The 27,847-nt window shown below is 40.2% G+C and overlaps 1 protein-coding gene across 7 annotated transcripts in view; it reads right to left on the bottom strand.

Moving 5' to 3' along the window:
• Macf1 (microtubule actin crosslinking factor 1) overlaps positions 1-27,847 on the bottom strand; it is a 389,588-nt gene that overhangs the window by 142,285 nt on the left and 219,456 nt on the right. For 4 of the 7 annotated variants that reach the window (XM_029554608.1, XM_029554609.1, XM_008850247.3 and 1 more), the window contains 8 exons: positions 27,388-27,581; positions 24,063-24,225; positions 22,426-22,509; positions 20,967-21,074; positions 20,671-20,769; positions 18,171-18,323; positions 17,395-17,483; positions 14,157-14,292 (listed from right to left, as the gene is read on the bottom strand). In XM_029554608.1, coding sequence (XP_029410468.1) covers positions 14,157-14,292; positions 17,395-17,483; positions 18,171-18,323; positions 20,671-20,769; positions 20,967-21,074; positions 22,426-22,509; positions 24,063-24,225; positions 27,388-27,581 — 1,026 coding nt within the window. Of the gene's footprint in view, positions 1-526; positions 677-753; positions 970-3,763; positions 3,914-5,045; positions 10,425-14,156; positions 14,293-17,394; positions 17,484-18,170; positions 18,324-20,670; positions 20,770-20,966; positions 21,075-22,425; positions 22,510-24,062; positions 24,226-27,387; positions 27,582-27,847 lie in introns of all 7 variants that reach the window. The other 3 variants (XM_029554606.1, XM_029554605.1, XM_029554607.1) reach the window with 1 other exon arrangement.

Raw genomic sequence — 27,847 nt, 5'->3', positions numbered from 1 at the left:
CAGAAGACAGCTTCCCCTACAAGAACTTAATTCAGGGGACTGGAGAGATGGCTCAGTGGTTAAGGGCACTGGGTGCTCTTCCAGAGGACCTGGGTTTGAATTCCAGCACATATATGGTGGCTAACAACTGTCAGTAACTCCAACTCCAGGAGGATCTGACACCCTCTTCTGGCCACTGTGGGCTTTGCATGACACAGGTGTACTTACATGCATACAGGTATAATACTCATATACATAAAATGAAAATAAATTAAAAAAATTTTAACACTGGGTGTGGTGGCACATACCTTTAATTCCAGCACTCAGGAGGCAGAGGCACGTGGATTTCTATTAGTTCAAAGCCAGCCTGGTCTACATAGTGAGTTCTAGGCCAGCTGGGCCTACAGGGAGACCCTGTCTCAAAAAGACAAAAAAAAAAAGAGAAATTTAGACTTTCTCAGAATGATTATGTAGAGACTAGTTTGCCCTGCAGGAAAATAATCAAAGAACATAAAATAAAACATGTCTGGGAATGGTGGAGCATTACCTCATACTGTTGGAGAGAATGACTCAAGCTGTCAACACTGGTTTCACTGTCACTTCTCTTGCTATCTAGAGTAAGACTGGTTCTGCCAATCCAGGCTTTCAGATTTTGAAGTTTGCCTTCTAGCTCCATGTGCTGATTTAACACTGTGGTCTAGGAAAAAAAGACCAAGTCAGATTACAAAGCTCTCAGATCTACCCAGATCTCTAGACCTGCCTTTAGGATACTACCTTTTCCACTTCCACGACATTCTGGAGGTGGAATAATCTGGAACTCCAAGAGTCACTCACAGAGCTGAGGGACTTTTGAAGATTCTTGGCATCTTTCTCTAAAGCCTTCAACAACTGAGCAGGGACTTCTTGAGGCTGGCTGATGATAATCTGATCCACACACTCCAATTCCTGACTCACCATGGTAGACAGATCTTTTAGTTCTTTGTCTAACACCTGAGGGGATAGAGCAGAGTTACCTCCAAAATCAAAAGTAGTGCTGGGCTGGGGGTCAGCAGTTGCCAGCATGCTTGAGTCCCTAGGTTCAATGCCCAGTACAGAGTAGCAATTTTGCCTTCTGGCAATCATTTCTGAGCATATCTATTATCTCACCTTACATCTACACAGGACTTTGGGCTTAGAAAATGTTTTTGTATAATTCATTAGTTTCCTTGGCTCTCACAATCACTAATTCATGAGGATACAAGGCACATTACTATTCTGGGTTTATAGAGAGATCCTCAGCACTAAATAATGTGACTTGTTTGGTCTGAGCCCACACTGATGAGGCTAGTGAATAGTCAGGACTTGGATTCAGGTTTCTGACTCAATGCAGTTTTCTTTCCACTACAACTTGCTTCCTCTCTGACACTGTCATTTTGCTTTTTCCTAGACAGTGGGTTTGTAGAATTAGTGCTGCAAAATAAATCAAACTAAAAGAAGACTTGGGGTGGGAGAGATGGCTCAGCAGTTAAGAGCACTGACTGCTCTTGCAGAGGACCTGGGTTTGATTCCCAGCACCCACATGGTGGCTACGAACCGTCCTAATAACAGTTCCAGGGGAATCTGATGCCTTCTGACCTCCAAGGCATTGAATGACACGGGTGCACTTACATACATGTAGGCAATACACTCGTACACATAAAATAAAAAATACTAGCCGGGCGTGGTAGAACATGTCTTTAATCCCTGCACTCGGATCTCTGAGAGTTCGAGGCCAGCCTGGTCTCCATTAGCAAATCCAGGCTAGCTGCAGCTACAGGAAGACCTTGTCTCAAAAAGACAAAAAAAAAAAAAACTTATTTAATTTTTATGTGTATGAATATTTGCCTGCATGTAAGTCTGTGCACCACACGCATGCTGCCTTGGTGTCCCCAGAAGCCAGAAGATGGTGTTGGATCTCTTCTCCTCCCCCTCCCCCTCTCCCCCCACCTCACTCCAAGGTCTCACTTATGTAGCCTGGAACTTGCTATGTAGACCAGGCTGGCCTCGAATTCAGAGAGCCCCTCCCCTGCCTCTTTCTCCTGAGTGCTGAGATTAAAGACATGAGCCCACCACACTCAGCTCCTTTCTATATTTTTACAAACCTGATTCTATCTATAACCAAGTTCTCTCCCCTCTCACTTCGCCAAAAACCCACTGAAAACATTCTTTGGTCAGCCTATGTCCTCTAGCTGGGGTCCTGCCTCTTTCATTGCGTGCTTCACAATCCTTCTGGGAAGAATGATGTACAGCAATCATTTCTTATTAGTCTCACTGCAAACGAGTTTGTATCTCAGCCCTCCACTAACACTGTTCTTATCAAGGTCATCTATGACTTTTAGGTGCTCCAGTCCCTAGATTCAGTGTTACCACAACCATTAATACTGCTGACTGGTTTTCCTGCGTTTTCTTTCCCTTTAGTTTCTGTGAGTGCTCCTTGGTATTCTTTGAAATACTAAAACAGGGCTGGGGAGATGGTTAAGTAGGTAGGAATACTTGCTAAACAAGGAATTAAGTCTTGAGTTCAAATGTCAGCACCCATATAAAAAGTGGGGCATGATTACATGCACATACAACCCTGATGCTGCAGGAGGAGAGGTGACATGAGGATTGCTGAGGCTGGCTACTTGCCAGTCTAGCTCCAGACTGAGTGAGAGACCCTGCCCAAGGGACTATGGTAGACAGTGATAGAATAGGACACTCTATGGCCTTCTTTGGCCTCCATACAAGTGTGCACCAGTATACGGACCCACATACATGTACCCATACTCACACACCGTACTGACATCCACAAAAATAAAAACAACACTAACACAAACAACTTAAATATAGCTGGATTTCTGAAATGGCAAATCAAACTTTTTGGGTTGTTTGTTTAAGACAAGGTCTTATTACACAGCATGGGTAAGCCTGGAACTGGTGTGAGTTACCACATACCACATCCAGCTAAACTTTGTTTTACTGCTATGTTTTGTGTGTGTGTGTGTGTGTGTGTGTATGTGTGTGTATGCATGGTGGAGGCCAGAGGACTACCTGGGATATCATCTTCAGGAATGCTATCTACCTCCTTTAAGAAGGGTCTTTTACTGGCCTAGAACATCAATTAGGTTAGACTGCTATACGGATCCTCCTGTAATTCCAATGTTGGGATTACAGGCATGCCCAGACATGCCTGGTTCTTTATTTGGGTGCTAGGGATTGAATTCAGGCACTCATACTTCAGAGCACTTTAAAGACTGAGTTCTTTCTCCAGCCATTTCTTTCTTTTTTGAATCAGGGTCTGGCTATATAGCCCTGGCTGGCCTGGAATTTGGGAGACCAGGCTGGCTTCCAATTTGTGGTAATCCTCCTGCTTCTGTCTTTCAGTGCTGGGATTACAGGAATATGCTTCCATACCCAACCACAAATGTAAATAAGATACTGGTGTATCTTTCCCACCTTTACGTGGGTTCTGGGAATCAAGCTCAGGTCACCAGGCTTGTGTGGAAAGTGTTTTTACCCACTGAGCAGTCACTTGTCTTTGAATTTACCACAATAAGGCCCAAGATCACACAGGTAACAAATGTCAGTCCAAATGTCTGTTCAAGTCCATCTGTTACAAATCCTATCTGTTCAAGCCTATTCCACCTCATAATTACCTAACAAGGCATCTGAAACTGTTTTAACTGGACTATAATGAAAAGCACGTTATGTTGTCTTGAAATCTTCAAGGAAGCTAGGGGCAGCCATCCTGAATCCAATGGGCTTGGTGGAATCTCTGGAAACTTACCTTGGCCTGACACAGTAAATCCTGCAGTTCCGCCCCGTTAAGCTCCAAAGCCTGAATCTGTTTGGTCCTCATTTCAATGTCCCGTAACAAAGACAGATAGGATACCAGCTTTTCATCATGTTCTAAACAAAGTTGCCGGTTAGACATGTTCTGTGTAATCAAAAAAAAAAAAAAAAAGAGAGAGACAGTTTTTACTATATGTAAAACAGAATGAAATATGCTATTTTTTTGTCTCATAACTGCCAATAGATGAGCATAATTTCAAAACATTTTTAAAAGCCATTCTGCTTTCAATTAACATTATACCGATATTTCAAATTAGCTTCAATGCGAGTTTCAATTTTTAAAACTTTTGGGCTGGTGCAGGTATGGTGATGTACACCTTTAATTCCAGCACTTGGGAAGCAAAGGCAGGTAGATCTCTGTGAGTTCCAGGCCAGCCTGGGCTACATAGTGAGTTCCAGGCCAGCTGGGGCTATAGGGAGACCCTGTCTCAAAAAACCACCCCACCACCCAAAAAAGACAATAATTTATTGCCAGGAGTGGTGGCACATGCCTTTAATCCCAGCACTAGGGAGGCAGAGGCAGGTGGATCTCTCTGTGCATTCGAGGCTAGACTGTACTATGTGTGAGTTCTGGGTCAACTGGAGCTACAAGGAGATCCTATCTCAAAATGACAAAAAAAAAAAAAAAGCCTTTTGGGCTGGGGATATAGTACAGAAGAACAGTAATTATCTAACAAACCCTGGATCCAATCTCAGAACTACAAAAACAAAAAAAAAAACAAATAAAAACTCTTGCAAAATTCAGAAGACATTATAGGCATGAACTAATTTTCCAACAACTATATTATAGATGATGATAAATGAATTTATAATTTACAATTATCTAGTGGCACATATATATGTGCATACAATCACACACTCTTTATTCAGTTAAAAATTCTAGCACTGTGCTAGGGCTCAGGGTATAGCTCAGAGGTAGAGCACTTGCCTAGGATGTACAAAGCCCTGAGTTTAATCTCTAGCACCAAAAAGAAAAAAGATAAAAAAACTGTAGCATGAAACTAGTAGTATCTTAAAAAACAACAACGACAACAAGAAGTCATAAATGATAGAGCATGTCTGTAATCTCAGCACTTAGAAGGAGGACTGCCATAAGTGTAAGGCAATCCTGGCTACATACTGAGTACCAGATCAGCATAGATTTTGTCTAAAATAAAACGAAAACCAAAACCAAAACACACACACAAAAACAAAGCTCAGTGCATTGGGATACTTACTTGAGCTGCTCTGCAGGACTCTGGGTTTACACCTTCACTCCCCTTTCCCCCAGGTACAGCCATGAAGGAAGTCTGCTCTTCGCCAAGGATCTCTTTGAGCTTTTCCTGAGTTTTCTTCTCATCCACCTTCAGTACAGAACATGGCATTAGGGGCACTGATGGTTCTTTACTGGTTTTTGAAACAGTGGGACTAAGCACAGCATCCTGCTGCCTGGCAATCTCTTTCTGTAATACATTTTCAGGCAGTTTCTCTTGAAGAAGGGATAACAAGCCTCTAGGATCTCCCTCAGTCACTGTATCTTCAGAGGACCTTTCTTCTGGGCCTTTACCTGTGGGATCTGCTACTTGTGGAAATTCTGTTTCCTGAGTTGATGCTATTTTAGATTTGAGACTTTCACAAAGCTCATGGCCACCTTTGCTATCCTCATGAATACTGTTTTTAGTTGCAGGCTCCAGACGACTGACTTTTTTTGCATCTATAGAAGAAACTGTGGTTTCTTTCAATTTATGAGCTCTTTTTGAACACAAAGGTACTTCTTGGTATGACTTTTCTTTATAATCTTTGGATAGGAAAATCCCATCTTTGGTTTCTATAGTCTTAGAAGTAACACAGAAGTTTTGATAATCATTGGTTTCCTGTCTGGCTCTTCTTTGGGCAGCCATATCTGTTTTGGAAATTTGGGGTGTATTTGTAATTTGGGCTTCTCCATCTGATTCCTGGTAGTTTAATCTTTCAGGTTTTAGAATCATAGAAGAGAATGGTTTCTGCTGGACTCCACTAGTAATTTCTTGAGATACATTTTCTCCTGGTTTTAAAGTCAAGAAAAGGTTGACGTTTTTCATTTCCCCTTCACTAACTTGTGTAGAGCTGAAGAATTTTAAAGCATCTTGATACTTTACAGAAGTATCTTTGGGTGTCATTTGGGAAGAAGAGTCTTTAAGTTTACAAATATCGGAAGAGCCTATTTCCCTATCAGCTCCTTTCCCCTTGTCACTTCCAATCATTCCCACAGATTGGTTCTTTATATTAGAGTCATACTCATCACTAACAGCAGTTTCCTGGCTCTTTTCTGCAGAAAGAATTGCTGTTTTGCCTGTTTGGACACTTTCTTCTACAACCATCTCCCTCTTCTCTCTCTTACTAACCTGAACATTCATTGATTGCTCACTCAACAATTTGCCTGATGTTTCATAATGTGAATCTTGTACTTTTGAAATAATTTTCCCTTGATTTTCTCTTGCTTTTTCAGCATCTAGGCTTGAAGTAGACTGCTTTACATGAGAAGTCATTTTTCTTTGTAGTACATTTTCCTGCTCTATACATTTCCCCATGTGACTTCTAGATACCTCTATGAGTTTCAAATTGGAAGCTTCTGAGTGGGGATGCATCCCTGAAACTTGGCCTGAAGGTTTACGTTTAAGATCACCAGGACTTGCAATGCTGGCAGAGCCTTTATTATCTGAAGCTTTCCCCTCATCTTGATCCTTGCCTTCTAACTTCTTTAATGAAATTGTCCTGATTTTTTCCTCCATCTCCCCATCAGAAACTCTTACTTTAACCTTTTCTTGGGCATGCCGGCATTCAAACTGTAACAATCTCTCATAGTCTTCTTTATCGTAACTCTTTTCCCCAGTCTCAATTAGTAACTCCTTTCTTAGAAATTCACGCCTCAGTTCACACACTTCAGTCCTATCTTGCTTGTCACTGGGTTCTAAAGTATCTACTTGGATCACAGTTGCCAGTTCAGGGCTGATAAATCTTTTTTCAACAGCTTCCTTTAAAGTTACTCTTTGATTATTATATATATCAATAATTCCTCCATTTAACACCTGGTGAGATGCAATAATTCTGGCCATGTTTTCATCCAACAGTTTCTGTTGCAAAGCTGATGCCAATGTCGATCTTTTTCCCGTGGCTGGATCTATAATTCCACCAGTGTTTGCCTGAGCGTCCAATACCTGCAGTGCAGATGCAAAGTCTACTTTTCCATGCTGAATTGCTTCTGACACTGTCAGTACTTTGTTGCTCAACTCATCTTTAATATCAGAGAATGGAATTATTTCTAGATATCTCCATCCAGATTCAATGTCAATCTTACATTTCTTTACCAATTCTGAATAGGGAATAACTCTGCAGGTCTCAGGATCTACAACCCCATGTACCATTCCTGAAGGTAATACTGCTTTATCACCTAACATTTCTCCTTTGTTAGTTTCTGCCAAGGTCAATCTCTGGCCAGAAATGAGATCCACAAAGTTTCCACTAAAGGCCTGAATTTCTTGGATTTCTCTTTCCAGTTCTGGGGTAACAAGATCTAATTTTATGGCTTCTGAGAGAGAAAGAGCTTCTTTTGTTTCAGGATGAAAAAACTGATGGTGGTTTAAGTTCTCGACTTTTTTGAGCTGCTTGGCTACATCTTCACTAATCAGGTCATGTTTAAAGGCATTATCCACAGAAAGTCTCAACCCAGATGTATGATGAATGATACCTCCATCTACTACCTGCTTAGCCAACAAATGGATGGCTTCTTCTTGCTTCAAAAGACCTTTATCAATGGATTGCAAAATTGTTAAAGGTGCTTTACTATCAGGGTCTGTAAGTCCTGTTGTTTCCATTTGTAAACAAATTAATCTTTCCTTAACTGTTTTTTCAGCACCTCTGCCTTTGGATGCCTTTTCCAGATTTATAAGTTCTGTCTGGTCAGCATTATCCACCAATCCAAGATTTGAGGCCAAAGTTACTGAAAGCTTTTTCCCTCGTTTCAGGTCAACGATTCCACCAGTCACCACCTGCCCCTCTAAAATTCTGGTAGCTGTTTCCTTGTCAAGAAGTCCAACTGCAACTGCGTCCTTTATAGAGTGGAGCGAGTGGGTACGGGGGTCTAAGATACCACTTATAGCTTTGTCTGATGTAAGGACATTATGTAATAATTTCTCATCCATCAGACCTTCATCAATGACTTCTTCAGTTGTCAAAGACTCACAGGTCTGAGAGTCAAAGAAGCCCCGAAACATGTTCAATTTTTCCATAAGTTTCATGGCAGTGTGGCTAGACACAATGCCTTGGGCTACTGCTTCATTTAGTAAGAGTTTCTGACCTGTTTCATTGTGAAAGATACCACCATCCAGTAGCTGTGCAGATAATGTATTCAAGGTAGCTTCTTCAAGCACCTCAAGAGGACGACTGCATGACCAGGAAGTCTCACTGCCATTATCTTCCATGTCAGTCTTTTCTAACATCACTATATGGTCATCTGTGACATCTGGTCTTTCTTGGCTTTGTGTGTGGCAATCCTTAAACAAAAATGTTTCTCTTAACTCTTTTTCTTTGTCCATATCATTTTCTGACTTAAATTCTGATTTGAAACTTAGAGAAGTCTCTACCTGAAATTGCGACTTTTTGCTTTGGGATTTTAGGAGAGGTATTCCAGCCTCACTTGGAATATATTCAGTCTTAATTGCTTCTGCTTGTTCTTTCTGATATGTGAAAGAAATCTTTCTGGGAGCTTGCCATTCTTTTGTTTTCATAGTAGAATAAAAGTCTTCATCAAGCACCAAGGGTCTACCTCCTGAGGGAGGTACCACAAGGAGGGATCCTCTGCTGACACTTTCTCTGTCAGACATTTCTGTTTGTTTTTCCTTTCTAGTACCTAACAAGGGCCTATGTAGCTCTAATTTGACTTTATTTATGACCCTCAAAGTGTCAACATTTCCAATAATCACTTTTTGTTCTCCTATACACAGATCCTTTTCAGGGTCCTCTACAGAAGAACATTCAATTTTGACAATAGTCCTTTTGCCTTTTGCTTCAGCACAATTTTCTTGATTTGGATAGTCTTTGTTCTGAGAAGAATAATGTGATTCACAGGGCTTCCTAGTATACTTATCACTGAAAATTTGGGGGATGGTTCCATTATCTGATTCTTGCAATTCCTCTGAAGTGTCTAGTGTTTGATCCTGAATTCCAGATACTTCTGGAGGACCTGTTTGATATTCATCTTTGGATGTTAGCATCTCCACCAGCTCTTGATCCAACAGAAGTAGCCTCTGTCCATTCTGCACATTAATATAGCTGTGTGTCATCAGCTGAAACAACAGCTTCTCTCCATGGCCTGCTATACTCTCATGTTGGTCCTTGCTGCATGACAGAGGTGATGTACTAGCAGTAATGCCTACTTCACTTTGTTCTAAAGAGTCTAATAATTGCATATGGGGCAGCACATCAGGGATACAAATAGATCTTAAGTTATTAGCAAGATCTTTATCCAAGATACCACTCTCTATTGCTTTATTCCAGGACCAAATCTCTGTGGTCGTTGGTAAAAAAAGAGCTTCAATATGCTGTCGATTATTGAGGATTTTATGTGCTAATTCAGTAGACACAATACCTTGCTCTAGAGCATCTGTAATTGGGAGGATTTCCCCAGATTCGGGCCATAGCAACCCCATGACTGACCAGAGGGATTCTAGAATAACAAGGGCAGTCTTAGCAGCTACTAGATTATTGCTCACTGCATCATTAATGGTCAGCCTATGTCCTGTGACAGTGTCAATGATGCCTCCTGTCTGAAGCTGCCTTATGAGAATAGCACAGGCCATATCTTGGTCAATCAAATTATGTCTTACAGCCTCTTCCACTGTGAGTCTGTGTCCTGTTCTTGGATCTACTATGCCACCAGCAAAAAGCTGAGCTTCCAGCAGCCGGACAGTAACCTGCCTATCTATCAGCCCTTCCTGAACAGCACGGAAAATGCTAACCTTCCGGCCTGATTTCAAGCTCACCATTCCCCCTGCCAACTGCTTGACAGGCAGCAATTTCAACCCTGACTCTTGGGGGACGATACATCTCTGCATCAGTTCTAGCAAGCCAATTTTCTCAGCCGTGTTAGGATCTATCAAATTCTTGGATAATCTTAGGTGAGAGTCTAACATTGAATGAAGGCAAGTAGAAATGAGACCTCGACGAAAAGCGTCTTCCAGATTAATACATTTCTCACTGGGGGAGAGACTGAAACCTCCAGTTGCTAGGTGAGCTTCTAAGACTTTCAGTCCAACTCTCTCACTGATTATTTTCTTTTCAATTGCTTCCACCACAGAAAGAGGGCCTATGGTCTCAGTAAGACTGCTTATTAAGGACAGAGCATCTTGTAGCTTCAGGAGCTGCTGGTATATTGGGGGATTAATGAGGTTTCTTGCAAGGCCCTCTTCCAAAGAGAACTTTTCACTGGTCTCAGGAGAAATGAGGCCAGACATGATAACCTGAGATTCCAGGAGCACAAGGCCTGTGTCTTGGTCAATGAGGCCCTTTTGCATGGCTCTGAAGATGGGAAATATCTCCACTGTGCCTAGGTCAATCACCCCAGCAACTGCTCTGAAACCCTAAAAAGAAATTAAAAAGAAAACTAAATCAGAGTCAAAGGGGACACATACCTGTTGAAAGGAGTCATGTAAAAAACCACAGTATTAAATGGGGGCACACGCCTTCAGTCCCAATGCTTGGGAGGCAGAGGCAGGTGGGCCTCTATGAGATTGAGGCCAGCCTGGTCTACATAGCAAGTTCCAGGCCAACTGGGACTATAGGGAGACCCTGTCTCCAAAAAAAAAAAAAAAAAAAAAAAATCAAAAAAAACAAAATAAACAACAACAACAAAAATCTCCCATAATACATACAATTCTCATCACAAGAAAAATCAAGCCTGGATAAGCCCCAACATACAACATATAGGAAATATTTTGAAGCACGCCTGGCCATTAATGCTAAGAAATAATTCTTCTAAACCGTAGAATGTTTAACAGAGCCAGGAGCTCACAGATGACTTGAAGGATGATGGACAGCATTAGCATATCTGAGTGATAAGCTCTATAAAGTAGCAAGCAGTGAAAAGGAGAGGACAGCTATTTGTATATTTTTTTACATTTAACCATCTTGCCAGCCCTAAATAGCTATTTACATGACTAAATTGCTGGGTGTGGTGGCACAAGCCTTTAATCCCAGCACTCACAAGGCAGAGGCAGGTGGATCTCTGTGAGTTCAAACCCAGCCTGGTCTACATAGTGAGTTCCAGGCCAGCTGGGGCCATCGAGAGACCCTGTCTCAAAAACAAAGAAAGTTTAATTTTAGTTTGTGATAAGAAAATGAAGCACAGGCTAGGTAACTTGTCCAAGGTAACAAAACTAGTGAGTTCCAGAAATAAATCAAGGCTGGCCTCTTAAATCTTGTGTTACTACACTATCTCTTTGGTTAGTTCCAGAGAAGCAGTAACAGTAAAGTCACAACTTATACGGGAGTTTTTTATTTTTTAATATTTTATTTATTATTTTTATGTGTATGTGTATATTGCCTGCATATAAGTAAGTGCACCCATGTCATGCAATGCCCGCAGAGGACAGAAGAGACTGTCGGATCCCCTGGAACTGGAGTTGTGGACCGTTCTTAACTGCCATGTAGATGCTGGGATTTAAACCCTGGTCTTCTGCAAGAACAGCCAGTGTTCTTAACTGCTGAGCCATCTCTCCAGCCCCACAGGAGTTATTTTCTAAGATCCAGGAATAAAGTAAATCAACATTACCCTGTCAAATTCTAGAAACAGCTGCTGAAGAGCTCTCATTTAAAAGTTTTTTTATTTTAAGTTTTTAAATCATTTAAGAGCTTAACCACTTAGACCCCTTCAATACTTGTACTCTCTACTTTTGCATTTCTTCTTCATATGCATTGACTTAATTTTCTTTAATGACTTATCCATCTCCTCTTTGGTCAGTGTTACTTTCTAGTCCTTATTTAACTTGTTGTAACTTATCTACGCAGACTTTTATTGAAATAATTGTCAATTATGTCCCAGTTTCCTAAGGGACATTTCTATTCTCAGTGAGAAAAAAATGATATAAAAGCATAGTTTGCCCCTTAGTGTACAGGAACAGCATCTGCAGTGCAATAAACACTGGATGAATAAATGGATGACTAGCAATGAAACTGTCAACACCATCAAATCATATGCCTGAGGTTTTAAAGACCTGTACTGAGACTTTTGTCAGATGATGATATACAAGAGTGCCGATGGATAACAAAGAGGGAACACTAGATTTGGAACACTTTTCTAATTCACTGTATATGCTCAACTGACAGACTAATCATCATAATGATGTTTTCTGAACTATAGAAAGGGTTCAATTTGTATAAGTAAAACATAACATATTATACAAATACTATGTGTCCAGTTTTAAAATTTTTTATTTCTATCTTATGTGTGAGTGTTTTGCCCTCATTGTATATAAGTGCACCCATGTAATGCCCAAAGAAGCCAGAAGGGGGTGTTGGATCCCCTGGAACTAGTGTTCTGGATGGTTGTTAGCTGCCATGTGGGTGCTGGGAAACAAACCTGGGTCTTCTAGAAGAGCAGCCACTGCTTTTAACTGCTGAGCCATCTTTCTAGCCCCTATGTGTCAATTTTATAGAGAGATTAAAGAAAAAAGTTCACTGGTGTATGACTCTTGTTATATAAAACTTCCTTTTGAAAACCCATAAGAAGCCTATTCAGAAGGAGATATTATGATAAAGGAAAATACTGTGTTGAGACTCTCTAATTCCTTCTGTGAGATCTGTAGTCTCAAAAATGCTGACATTGAAGAAAAGCCTGGCATTTAGCCAGACTTTCACAGTTCTTTCCAACACTCTCATGATGAGAGAGGACAGGCAGGTAGCACTGAGCTGGGAAGTGATCCAGAGAAATTCCACCAGTCCTACCAAACATGGGCATTCTGACCTAAATGAGCATTAAAAGACAGAGAGAAGAAAGAAAACATAAACTACTTACCAGAGTTGCAGGGCACGCCTCGGGCAGATAAGCGATAGAACCTTATGGAGCAGCTCAGCCGTATCACATATACAGTGTAAGCTTGGTGTTAGCATCCAGCATGCGACTGTTTGTTTTTTGCAAATAAGAACCCCAAACAGGTCGTCCTCTTTTCCCTATGTGCATTTGTGCTTAAACTCCAAAGGGTTAGTGAAACTTGTAAGCAAGGATGTCAGTTAATCAGAACAATACTTCACATGAAACACACACACAGTACAGGGAACACATCATGCTCAATGTAGTGGTGCTCAGCAGCTTGTCTTTTTTTCCTTTTTTTTTTTTTTTTTTTTTGCCCCGCCCCTATATAACCTTTCAAAATGAGAACTGGATGTTCTCAGCAAGCATTTGTTAAAACTTTTCACATACTCCCATATATAGTGAAGCAACAAGCTATTAGAAGTGGGCAATCTTACATAGAAAATTCTACACCAGCACATTCTTTTTGGAAATATACTGTCAAATCAGGGTTGGTTCTGTCTGGCTCTCATTCGAAAAATTTATATCTACAAGCCAGAATCAAGGCATATTTTGCCGGAATAATCAATCTGAGTATCATGTAGACCACATCTGATTTATCACAGGAATTTAAATTTTAGTCTTCCCCACATAAACTGGCCATTGCTTCACAACATAGGAATAAGCAGGCAAACACACATGTATATCCCAGAAACACATGTATATAATATGGTTAAGTGCACACACACATAAGTATCCAGAAGAACTTAGGACAACCAGCAACAACTATAACAAGTTTCATACTGTCCAGGAAATGAACGTGGGTGAGAACTGGTAAAGATGCAATGTGATGGGATGACCACGGGTGAGGGGAACCAGCGTCTCAGTCAGCGAAGTTAATCTATCAGTTGAAACAGAACATTTCTCCCTTTTTGCTCTATGGAGGCAAGAGGCATTTTCTTTCCAATATCCACAACTCTTGTCTATCAACTTTTGGGTGATAATGTCACAAAGGAGTAATCTTATTTACCCGTCATCGGACACAATACAGAATTTGTTCTCCTTAACTGTTTTTGAGCAAACCAGGTCCAGCGGATTTGTTCTAAGTGCCCTCTGCTGTTTTTGACTGACCAACACATCATGGAACCCCAGTAAAGAAACAGAAGACGAATGGCTGCTATGGTGAGGTTAAAGATTAAGTCACACTGGTAATGGAAAGCTAGTGAACATGATTCTCAATCAGGAAAGCCATTTTCATACCATTTAGAAAGTACTCATAATATCCAGAGACAAAAATGAAAAATACCTTTTGTTCTGTCTGCTGAGCCAACTCATTTTGGAGCTGTTGGAGTTGGTTTGCGGAACCATCACAAAGGTCATGGTAAGCCTTGTTCAGGGCACTCCACTGCTCAGAGATCTGTTCCTTCTCTTTTTCTGAGAGCCTGGAAAATGAAGCATTAAAGGTCTTTTAGAAAGCTGGGTGTGGTGGCGCACACCTTTAATCCCAGCACTCGGGAGGCAGAGGCCAGCCTGGTCTACATAGTGAGTTGGGAGTTCCAGGCCAGCTGGGACTACAGGGAGACCGTCTCAAAAAAGACCAAAAAAAAAAAAAAAAAAAAAAAAAAAAAAAAAAAAAAAAAAACCTTAGACCTCAACAATGTATTATCCAATTATATAGTCTCATTTTATATTTCTTTACTTCTGTAGATATTCTCATTTTTAGCAAATGATAGAGCTTGTTTACCTATTACACACCTAGCTTTCTTTACCTTTACATTTTTAAGCCTTTGGACATGTATAAGCTGTTGAAGACATTCCTCTTTATACCTCCCTCTCCTTTTCCTCCCCCTCCCTCTACCTTTTCCATTTTTTGTTTCGGGTTTTGTTTTAATGAGACTTCGTAGTTCAGGCTGGGTTTGTGACCCTCCTGGTTTAGCCCCCAATACTGGGATTATAGGAATGCAATGGCACTCAATTCAAATTTTTACTATTTAACCCTATTTGCTTTAGTTTTTTTCCAAGAAATAAGATATTACATATGTAATTAAAGCCACTGTATATTTGTCACCAAGTTCATTCACTGCCTGTCTCATCTCCCTAGAGTTCACCTCCTGATTCTCATGAATCTTCCAAATTATTATTTTTTCATATTATTGCTGAGAATGAAGTATGGTAATTCATGTTAGAATTATCAATAAATTCATGCCTTCCTTGCCTCTTAAGCCCTCATCCTCTCTACTATTTTTAGTTTATTCTGTTTGGAGGCCAAACCCCAGAGTCCAATTTCTTAATCAGATCCTTACTATTATCCTTTCCTAACCACACACTAATCTGATTAAAAGCTCCAGCACCAGATCAATCAAATCACTAGGATCTATGATTCCACATGCTACCACATATCTCTAATAAAGGAGGGAAAAAACCTGAGAACCATGTAGAGAGATCCTACAGGTTTCCAACTTATACTGGGCCTTAGTATAAGACTTTCTATCTGAAAATCTTCTTGGGAGTTCCCAGTCAGTCTCCTTGCTTTTTTGTATCAGTACCACCTTAAATGTCAATAAGTCCCTCTGCTTCCTTAAAAAAAAAAAAAATACAAATAGACCAATACTTCTCTCACTCTTGGACTGCACTTGTCATAGTTTTTGTCAACATGACACAAAGCTAGACATATCTTGGAAGAAGGAACCTCAATTGGGGATTTCCTACATCAGACTGGCCTGTGGGCATGTCTGTGGGCATTTTCTTGATTGCTGCATGTAGGTAAGTGCACCCGTGTTGTGCAATGCCCACAGAGTACAGACGAGGCTGTTGGATCCCCTGGAACTGTAGTTATGAACAGTTGTTAGCTGTCATGTGGGTGCTGGGATTCGAACCCAGGTCTTCTGCAAGAACAGTCAGTCTTCTTAACTGCTGAGCCATCTCTCCAGCACCCAAAAGCTGTTTTAACTCCTGATTAAGATTGTGTGGCGAGTGCCTTTAATACTAGCACTTGGGAGGCAGAGGTAGGCCGATCTTTGTGAGTTTGAAGCCAGCCTGGTCTACTTAGTTCCAGGCCAGCTGGGACTACAGGGAGACCCTGTCTCAAAAAAAGACAACAACAAAAAAGGTTGTATTTTCTACCTACCAATGAATTTCCTCCTTTCTCCAGTTATCTCCCCTCTCTTGTACTTAAAGGCAGTCTATAAACACAGGTGTTTCCCACATTCTAAGAAAATAAAACTTTCTTGCAAGTTGATTCCATTCTTCATTACTTGCTGTATTATCTTTCCTTTCCTATGGCCAAGCATGTAAGAGTAATTGAATTTCAGTATCTCATCTTCCTCATCTCTCATTTACTGTTCATCACATTGACTGCTCCCATCCATCAACTTTTTATCAGTCACCAAAAAGTTCCAACTTGCCTGATTTAATATAGTCATCAATCTTTTTTGACTTTTGAACCCTCATTCCTCTTTGGAGCTTTCTTGGGCTCTGAGGTATTGCTCATTAATACTTTCATATCATTTTCCAATTACTTTTCTGAAGCTTCCTTTATTGGCCAAGAAGAACTGAAAGCCCTTCTAGGTTAATTTACCCTTACAATTTTTACTATGCTGATGACTCAAATCTTTGCCCCTTTAGACTTCTGTCATTAATTCTAAATCATGTATGTAGCAGTCCATTGGTGGATCTATGTAAGGAATGAATAATGTAGTCAACACACCTTACTACATACTAAATAGTTCTACTCTGGTATCCTACAGGCTTTTCATATGTAACAATGTCTAAGCTACATTCTTCTCCAATTCACTCCTTTGCCTGTGTTACTCATCTTTAAGTCAATGGCCTATGCCAAAAGCCTAAAAGTTTTATCTGTTGGTTTTCACGTGTCACTGAACCCACAGATTTACCACCCTTAATCTTTTATATACACGTTGGGCATGGTGGTATACATCTTTAATCCCAGCACTTGGGAGGCAGAGTGGATCAGAGGCAGGCAGATCTCTCTGAGTTCAAGGCCAGCCTGGTCTCTATAGTGAGTTCTAGGACAACTGGGGCTGCAGGGAGACCAAAAACAAAAACAAAACAAAAACTCACACACACACACAAAAAACCCCAAAACAAACAAAAACATCTATATATTTAGTTATTTTGTCTATGCATGTATGTATACATGTGGGGGTCAGACCACAACTGTGGGAGTTAGTTTTCTACTTCTTCCCTATAGGTTCTGAGGGGCAAATTCATGTTGTTAGGTTCAGCAGCAAGCACATTTACCTGCTGCATCATCTTATAGCTGTGCTCTTGTGATCAGGACAGTATCTTAACTGGCCTCTCCTGTTTTCCCCCATGTCAATCCTTTCTCTATTTAACTCTTCTTGTAAACCTGAGGAAATTCTAACCATGTTTAAGATCCTTCCCCAAAGCTGACAAGGTAAAATGCAAACTTCGGTATATGAACTACAAGGTTCTTGATAATTGACTTTTGTTGCCAGGAATTTTTTGGCCTAAATCCTTACCATGACCCCAAGATTCAGTCAAATAGAAAAGCTCATACTCACTTATGACTGTGCTTGGCCAAAAAGATCTGTGAAGTTTTAATGGCCTCAGAAACTTGTTCTTTTTTGGTTGTCAGTTCTTCTGCCAGAACCTAAACAGTAGAAATAAGGAGAAAAGTTTCAAATCCAGGACCTAAAAGAGCCAAACATTATTTGAAATAAAAATTTTAAAACAGCTGGGTGTGGTGGCGCACGCCTTTAATCTCAGCACTCGGGAGGCAGAGGCAGGTGGATCTCTGTGAGTTCAAGGCCAGCCTGATCTACATAGTGAGTTCTAGGACAGCTGGGGCTACAGGGAGACCCTGTCTCAAAAAGACCAAACAAACAAACAAACAAACAAAAAACCCACCCAACTGAAACATGAGGAAAAAAATACAATATAAGTCAGATATCACAAATGGGCTTATATGTTTTAAAAGTGGGGGATGGAAAGATGGCTCAGTGGTTAAGAGTATGGCTACTCATGCTGAGGACCTGACTTCTGTTCCCAGCACGCACATGGCAGCTAAAAAACACATGTAACTCCAGTTCCCAGGGATTCGGTGCCCTCTTCTGGCATTTTACACACAGGGTATACTTATATTTATGCAGGCAAAACATTCATACACATAAAAAATTAAAAATAATCAAAAAGTAAGTGAGCAAGCAACATAACTTAAGTTTCTTTAAATTCTGGAAGTCAGCACTTACTGAGGTAATAACTGCCTCAGGAAGGCCCAGATGCGAATTGTTCTTCTAATACATTATTCCACCTGGGCAGAGATGAACTTTCTACTCACCTGCTGTTCCAAAATGGCCTTTTCAATGTCAGTGGATTCTTTGGTTTGAGATGAGGTAATTTTTCCTTGTGTATTTCTTGCCAGGGTAGACACCCATCCCAAAAGTTCTTTAACCTTCTCCACATGTTCTTGTTTCTCCTCTTCTACCACTTTCTATAACAGAAAATAGAAAATCAGTATCCTGGTCAATGTTTCATTAGGCTGGTATGACTTCAGATTTCTAAAGCCAGATGGGAAAGTTACTGATCTTCACATACAGCATTTTGCATTTTTTCATAATTCATAGACATACAAGTGAACAGAAAGACTACAGAGACTGTATTGAATAGATTCTGGCATAAAATAATTGCTAATATACATAGGCAAAAGATTAGGTACCATTAAATGTTTTCAATGGCACTTCTATGAATGGTTGAGTTTTTTTTTTTATCCTGCCATGTTAAGAAGCCTGTCCTAGCAGGCAGTAGTAAAGGCAGCAAGGAGTTCTCCTTCTGGCAGTTTCTAAAACAGGGTCCTTGCAAGAGTTTGTTAATTTCCTGTCATTGAATAAAGACAAACTTGGAAAAGCTGTTTTCAACATACTATACATGCTATGGATCAAACCTAGGGCCTTGTTCATGCTAAGCAGGTACTTAATCTGCACTAAGTCACACTACCCACATTTATAATGATAGATGTTTTTTTTTTATTTGGTCTTTTTGAGACAGGGTCTCCCTGTAGATCCAGCTGTCCTGGAACTCACTATATAGACCAGGCTGGCCTTGAATTCACAGAGATCCACCTGCCTCTGCCTCATTAGTGCTGGGAGTAAAGACATGTACTACCACACCCGGCTTACTTTGCAAAGATTTTTATAATTACAAAAAGACTATATGCCTATTACAACAAATAGAACCAAATCTGGAATGCACATAATATATACTCAACCTTGCATCTCCAGTTTGATATGCATACTTCTAAACTTGTTTCTATGCTATGTAGTACCTTTGTTAAATACGGAGCTTTTTACTGAAATCATTATATACAGTATAATATGTTAGTATATTATAAATATCTTTACATGTCAACCCACTTAAATCTATTTCTTATTTTTTGCAGTGTCATAGCATTCCATTGAACACACTATGGAGATTTCCAGCATTTTTCTTTAACAAAATATACTTTACTGAATATCTTTGTTCGCATCTCTTTCTCTGATAAGGATACTCAAAAATGACCTGATGGATATAATATAGTGAATCCCCATTATTTGTACATCATGTATTTGGGAAATTTTACCCACTAAAATGTATTTGTAACTCTAAAATCAACATAGCATTTATGATATTTTCATGGTCATTCACAAAGTATGCACAGAATGGTAATAAATTTCAGCTGCCCAATGTACATGTCAGTAGCTGAGGTTTCTGGTGTGATGGCTGTGCCATGCCTCGCCTATTATGATGGAGTCTAGCCCTCTGGAACCATAAGCCACAATAAACTCATTCTTCCTTAAGTTGCTTTTGGTCATGGTATTTTATTTTAGCTACAGAACAGTACATACAGAACTAGTACATACTGTAGGCCACTATAAGTACTTTTTAGTCTATTCAATGCCATGTTTTTAATATTTCTGTGCTTTCTCTTGGTGTTTCACCATTTAGAGTGGCTCTAAGCTGCTACTGAAGTACTGTCTAGTATTCCTAAGCTCAACGACTTTGAGAAACTTTTTGCTGACAAAAGTTATAGTGCTATCAGGAACCAACAAAATGTATTAAACATGCAGGCAATACATGCATACACATAAAATAAAAATAATAAATTCTTTAAACAAAAAAAAAAGAAAAAGAAAAAAAGAAAAATACATGACCTGAGGCTTGTTGGAACCAACTCTGTATTTCTCCTAGGAACACTGGTTTAGTATTGATTATAAAACTTTCTACAGCCGGGCATGGCGGCACACGCCTTTAGTCCCAGCACTTGGGAGGCAGAGACAGGCAGATCTCTGTGAGTTCAAGGCCGGCCTGGTCTACACAGTGAGTTCCAGGCTGGCTGGGGCTGCAGGGACCCTGTCTCAAAAAACAAAACAAAAACAAAAAAAAAACCCAACCAAACAAAAACAACAACAACAACAAACTTTCTACAACATGATCAACGTAAATAAGGAAAGTAACTGTGCATGGACGCCACATTTTAAAAGATAAGGTGTGGGAACTTTAATGTATAGTGCTGAGATCAACTTGAGAACTTGGCACATGCCAGCAACATGCTCTACCACTCAGCTACACCCTCCACTTGAGACAGAGCTTTTTTTTTTTTTTTGTCTTTTTGAGACAGGGTCTCCCTGTAGACCCAGCTGTCCTGGAACTCTCTATGTAGACAGGCCGGCCTCTAACTCACAGAGATCTGCCTGCCTCTGCCTCCCAAGTGCTGGGACTAAAGGCATGCGCCACCATGCCCAGCAGAGGCAGAGCATTTTTAATCATTCTTTCAAGGTGATTTAGGACCCAACTATACTCACCTCCTCCTCCTCCAACCTCCTGAGAGCATCACTGATGTATTTCACATGCTGAGTAGTTAACGTCACCAAAGCTGTGTAGCGAGTCCTCAGGTCCATGAACTGTAGTTCAAAAGAACAATTTAGAAAATTTATCTGCCAGGAAAGTAAAACTTCAATGGCTGAAAATAAGGGGGAATTTTCATGGAGTCATATACTCAACAGAAAGGTGAGCCCTATTATCAAAGTATAAGAATAACTCAAAAGAAATCTTTTCTTATGGAAAGACAATGGCACGTTCCCTTTCCCCACTCTTTCACCTCTTGTGTGATGGCATCTGAAGAGGAAAACATGCGACGGCGCTTGCCAGGGGATTTCTGCTGGGATTCCACAAAGGCCTTGTATGTCATCAGTTGCAATTCATAATCCTGAGAGAGGAAGAAATTTCTGACTTTACTTAGGGTTTTATAGCTAGCATACATCCTGCAACAGACTTGTAGCATTTGCTGCTGGACTATATTTTGGTGTTTACTTAGACTATAGGTTAGCAAATATTGAGCCACGTTACCTATCAGAAATCTAAATTTTGCCTCTACAAATGAATGAAATAACAATATGTAAATGAAGAGCTATGGCTATGTTAAAAATAAAATTCTACCTATAGACACTGAAAATTGAAGTTCTTACCACTTTGTCTATTTAATTTTGATTTGGGGTCTCATGTAGCCTAGGCTGGCTTCACCTCCCTATATAACAGAAGATGACCTTGAACTTCTGCTCCTCCTGCCTCCACCTCCCAAATGCTGAGATTTCAGGTATGCACCACCATGCCTAGTCTTATGTGGTACTAGAAACTGAAGCCAGAACTTCATGTTAGGTAAGCTGTCAACTGAACTATATATTCCCAGCCCAGCTCTACCTTTTTCTTTTTCCCTTTCTTTTTTTTTTTTTTTGGTTTTTGTTCATTTGTTTTTTGAGACAGGATCTCCCTGTAGCCCCAGCTGGCCCGGAACTCGCTATGTAGACCAGGCTGGCTTCTAACTCACAAAGATCTGCCTACCTCTGCTTCCCAAGTGCTGGGACTAAAGGCATGCACCACCACGCCCAGCAGTACTAGTTATTTTTAACATATCACAGTATATTATCTTTTTAATTTTTTTCAATCATTTCTCATAGGCTATACAAAAATGGATATGTAGCCTAGATTCAGCCTGTGAGTCATAGCTTGCTGAGTCTTGAGTTTGTAACCTGTGGATTATTGACCAATTCTTTCATCTCACTCTTAGAGGAATTGAAGCCCAAAGAGGGGAAGTGAATTTCCCTACTAATTCAGTACAGGTTAGATTACAATCTGTTTTCTCATTTCACTATACTATTCCGTGCTTCCTCTGCAACTCTCAGAGTTCTCCCTCCCTCCAAGCTCTCTTCATCTAAGTACTTATTTATCTTCACTACCTCTACTCTCACCTAACACTATCTCTAAAAAATAAATATGATCACATTATTCCACTGAAGATCAGAGCTCTCAAACATCAACATGCACACAGAGTATCTGAAGATGATATTAAAGTGCAGAATCTTATTCAGTAGGTCTGAGGACATCTCAAGCAATTTCTCAGATGATCTCAATGCTATTGGCTCAAAGATGATATCTGGAGGATGGGACCAGGGTCCCAGAAGAGCTCCACTTAATTTGTCCAGAAACAGGACCTGGAGTGATAATGCGTATTTCCTAAGATGAATATCAGTTCTATTCCATTTGGTATGTGATACAATTACCTTTACAATAGTAGAGTATTGCTGGGAAAATTTTTGACATTGGTCCAGTTTTGTCTGGTTTCTTTCAATTTCTGCAAATAGATCCTAGGAACCAAAATATCATAATATTATTATTGTACTCACCATCATTAAGCATTGAGCACTTACTATGTTCTAAGATGATAATTTTCAAACCTTAGTTGCATCACAATCACCAGGAAGACTAGCTAAGACACAGGCTGCAGGGTCCCAGCCCCACTTAGGATTTCTACACACACCCCTTTTTTTTGAGACAGGGTCTCCCTATAGCCCCAGCTGTCCTAAAACATGCTGTGTCCTAAAACATGCTAGCCTCACAGAAATATGCTTGCCTCTGCCTCCCAAGTGCTGGGACTAAAGGCATACATCGCTATACCTGGCTCACACTTGGATTTCTAACATATTTCAGTTGATACTGATGCTGCTAACCTGGGAACCACAGTTTAAGAATGGCTATTTTTTAATATTTTTATGTGCAGAACTACGTGTAATCCTAACATTTTTTTGAAGTAAATTTTTAAAAAAATTTTAATAACTACATCATTAGAAGAAGCATTTCATTACAGCTTTAACATATTCAGTATCACACTCCAGAGCAAGAGTACATCTCTTTCACAAGTGGCTGTAAGTTTCTAGGTTCACAGTTGAATTAATACAGTTATACAATATTGAACTCAGTATAAGCCCTGTAAGACAAATTTTATGGGGCAGGTCAAATGAATAATGAACTGCCTCTATTTTGAGGATAAGGAAGTAAACTACTGAAAGGTAATTTCCTCAAGGTTTTATAGTTAATAATACATAAACCAGGACTGGAATCAAGAGAATGTAAACTCCAGGCCTCACATACTTAAGTGCATAATGTGAAACAAAACAAAACAAAAAAATACCAACAAAATAATCTTTTAATGAAGTAATTTTCCTCCACTCATAGTTTTCTAGTCCAACCTAGCACAATAAAATATAATATCAAGAAACAAAATAAATGTTTTTCTGTTTAAAGAATTTAATATATAGCCGTGCTGGTTAGTTTTTATCAACTTAACATAAACTGGAGACACCAGGGAAGAAGGACCCTTAACTGAGGAACTTCCTCTATCAGACTGGCCTTGGCCCTGTGTATGAGGCATTTTCTTAATTGCTAATTGATGTGGGAAGTCTCAGCTCACTGAGGGCGGTGCCATCCCTAGTTAGGTGAGCCCGGGTTGTATAAGAAAGATAAGTGAGCAAGCCAGGGAGAACAAGAGTTCCTCCATAGTCTCTGCTTAAATTCCAGCCTCAGGCTCCTGCCTTGAATTCCTACCCTGACTTCCCTCAGGATTGTCACTTGGAAGAGTAAGATGCAATAAACCCTTTCTTTCCCAAGTTGTTTTTGGTCAGTGTTTTTTTTTGTCACAGCAACAGAAAAGCAAAGAAAGATAAGAGTCATAGAAATCCAGGATTGGAGGACCTAATAAGTCTCTCTGGTCTAAATGGAAAGCAGTATCATGAGACCATCTGTTTGAACTCTTCTGAGAGGGCTTATATGCCTTGCCATTTGGAGGAAGTTCTAATTGCTGCAACAATATACTCTTTTATGAGTAGCAGCTAACTTTTCTCCCTGCTGCAGCCATACTCACCGTCTGCTGGCTGAGCTGTGCTGATAATACCCTGCTATCCTCTGCCTGGCCTGGCTTCATCATTTCCTGCTGGGCAGTGGTTTCCTCAATCCACTTGATGAGAGTTCCATGGCAGGCTCGGTAATCTCCCAGAACTTCCTGAATACTTTCTAACTCAGACTGCCTGAAGAAAGAAAGAAAAACTGTTGTCAGTCACCTTAATGTAACTATAGCATAGTAAATGAACAAATCCTCCCTTGCTTAGGGGATACAATTTTACTTATGGGAAAAAAAATGAAGCAAGGCTGATTATGCTTGTACTCAGAGCCCTAAACCAAGCAGAAACTTCCTAATGAACTCTGAAAACATCCCATGGGGTCGAGGACCCTGGGATAATTCTGGTCAAATTTATTCAATTATTTATTTAGTATTTCTCTGTGTATGTAATGTAGGCAGATGTGCAACACAGCACACCTCTGGAGATCAGGGGATAACTTGCAGAATTGGCTTTCTCCTTCCACCATATGAGTCCCAGAGATCAAACTTGGGTCGTCAGCTTGGCAGCAAGTGTCCTTACCAGCTAAGCAATCTCCTTGGCTCTTTGACAAAGTTTTTAAAAGTAGATTATCAAAAAGGTATCATGGCTATGATTTATGAATCACTATAATTTCTTGTGGCAGATGTGAGGAAAAATAGAAGTTCATATTCACTTCCATCAGTCTCATTAGCTTTAGGATAGTAATTCAACTAGAGACAATCCAAACTTATATGAGTTGACAGACTTGTCCATGTATATTTTTCTACCCAGTTTAGCCTCAGAGAGGTTATTTTTCTCTATACTATTCATATCTGACATCAGAAACAAGACCTCAAATGATAAAAATAAAACCACGATACTGAGTTCAATATCATATAACTATTAATTCAAATGTGAACCTAAAAATTTACAGCCATTTTTGAAAGAGATGTATCCTTGCTCAGGAAATTGTTACTGAATATGTTAAAGCTGTAATGAAATGCTTCTTCTAATCATGGGTTATTAAATTAAAAAATAATTAAAAAAATAAGAAAAGGTCTCTTCATAGCCCCATCTGGCCCTGAACTGCTCTCTTCCTGCTTAAACTTGTTGAGTGCTGGGATTGCAGGTATGTGCCACGATATCCAGCTTCCATTTAGGTCAACTATGATCAGGAATAGACTTTTGCGTCTGGAATGAGGTCATAGTTAATCTCTCTCTTTCATCCCCCGCTGATGGCATGCATTGAAAACAATGTGAAGCCTCACTATGAAAATGGCTTATATTTAGATTCAAAGCTAATAAAAGAAGGACCAGAATCCAGGCTCTCTCCTGAAGAAAAGGTCATCATTTAACTTGTTTTTTCAAATATTTTATTTATTATTTTTATTTTATGTGTATGAGTGTTATGTCTGCATGTAAGTAAGGGCACCCGTGTTGTTCAAAGCCCATGGAGGACAGAAGAGGCTGTTGGATCCCCTGGAACTGGAGTTACAGACAGTTGTTAGCTGCCATGTGGGTGCTGGGATTTGAACCTGGCTCTTCTGCAAGAACAGTGTTCTTAACTGCTGAGCTATCTCTCCAGCCCCAATCATTTAACTTTTCAAATTTGCTTTATAAAAAATGTGTGAGGCTAGAGACAAAGTTCAGTGGCCTAGTATGTGGCAAGGCCATGGGCTTAATCCCAAGCATTAGATGGGGCACTGTTATTAACAGCTTAACTAGGAAAGGAATTTGTAACAGGAATATCAATGCTATACAAAAACCAAGCTTGGGGATGTGAGAGTGATCTGGCTATTACCCCTTTGATTACCAGGCTGATTCTATTGATCTGGGTGGATAAGCAGGTATCTGCTTCCTCCCTCACTGCTCCACATGAGTCCCTCCTGAAGCTGTGTGCTTAAGTAAAGAGGATGACCTTCTCTGATAGAGGAGGGCCAGTCTTTGCTCAAGTATATGAGTAGCCTGCACTTTCCTACTGCAACCTCTAAGATTTTAAGAGCAAGCTTGGGGATAGAGACCATCTGTTTGAACTCTTCTAAGAAGAGAGGGCTATGTCTTGCCATTTGGAGGAAGTTTTTTTTATTTTCTTCTGAAATGGATGAATTTTATTTAGCTTGTCAGTGACTGCACTCTCTGGGTCAGGATTTAGAGACTGCAGCACTTACTCAGAGGAAAATAAAGCTTTTAAAGGCAAAATCCATATCTGGATGAGGAGTTACTAAAAAACAAAGAGTTGCATGTTTGTTTCTATAGGTGTCCAAACAAGTAGCTACCTGGAAGTAGCTTAATTGCTGCAACAATATACTTTTTTTTTTTTTTTTTTGGTTTTTTTGAGACAGGGTCTCCCTGTAGTCCCAGCTGTCCTGGAACTCACTATGTAGACCAGGCTGGCCTTGAACTCACAGAGATCCATCTGCCTCTGCCTCCCAAGTGCTGGGATTAAAGGTGTGTGCCACCACACCCAGCTTATACTCTTTTATGAGTATCTTACTTTTTCCCCTGCTGCAGCCACACTCACTGTCTGCCTCAGGGTTGATAGATTCAATTTCCTAGTGCTTATCTAGTTCAGAATTCAGCTTGATTGATTATTTATTTGGTGTTTTTGAGACAAGGTCTGTAGCCCCAGCTGGCCTGGGACTCACTACTAGACCAGGCTGGTCTCACCAAGATCCACCTGTCTCTGCCTCCCTAGTGCTGGGATTAAAGGTGTGTGCCACCTTGCCCAGCAGAATTTGTCTTTTTTTAAAAATATTTTATTATTTTTATTTTATGTGTATGAGTGTATTTCCTGCATGTATGTGAGTGTACCCGCATTGTGCAATGCCTCGGAGGTCAGAAGCGGGTGTTGGACTCCCCTGGAACTGGAGTTAAGGAGGGTTTGTAACTGCCATGTGGGTGGTGAGAATCTAACCCAGGTCCTCTGCAAGAGCAGTCAGGGCTCTTAACCACTGAGCCATCTCTCCATCCCTATTTTAAAACTCCTGTATCAATTCCTACTTTAAAAAAAAATTTTTTTTATTTACTATTTTTATTTTATGTATGCATGTATTGCCTTCATGTAGGTAAGTACACCTGTGTCGTGCAATGCCCCTGGAGGTCAGAAGAGGTTGTTGGATCCCCTGGAACTGGAGTTACGGACAGTTGTTAGCTGCCATGTGGGTGCTGGGATTCGAACTCAGGTCTTCTGCAAGAACAACTAGTGTCCTTAACCACTGAGCCATTTCTCCAGCCCATCAATTCCTTTAATGCTGAAATAGTTGAAATCTGGTTTTACTTAAGCCTTAATCTCTGAACCCTAACAGGGGAAAAGGGAGGACTGCCACATACCGGGTCTCCAGCTGGGCAATGACTCGATGCCAACGTTCCTGTAGCTGAGAACCTTTCTCCTGATAACGTTCCAAATCCAAGTTTCGCTCTGGTGTCAAGCTACTCAGCTGTTCTGCCACTGCCTTGGCCTTAGTGATTTCCTCATCCAGGACTGAAAACACTGAATTCTTGTCTTTAACATCACTAAGCCAGTGCTATAGAAATAGGAGCACAGAAACAGGTTAAATATTTTCCTTCCTAAAACAAAGTCAGACTAAGGCAGGGAACAAGAATTCTGTTTGTAGTTGAGTCCATAGTACATTTGTGATTCAGAAACTAGGTGTTGAAATGGTCTGCTTTCCTGATACACACTGGGGAGCCACAGGCAGGGAAACCACACAGAGAAATATGCATAGAATTTTTTTGTGTTTGAAACCTGGCTTCACAAGCTATGAAATCAAGAGAAGTTACTTGGCTGACC

The sequence above is a fragment of the Nannospalax galili genome, unplaced genomic scaffold (genome assembly GCF_000622305.1).
Source record: "Nannospalax galili isolate Female #2095 unplaced genomic scaffold, S.galili_v1.0 scaffold944, whole genome shotgun sequence".
NCBI classification, from domain to species: Eukaryota; Metazoa; Chordata; class Mammalia; order Rodentia; family Spalacidae; genus Nannospalax; species Nannospalax galili.
This window is presented reverse-complemented; position numbering and strand designations above follow the sequence as displayed.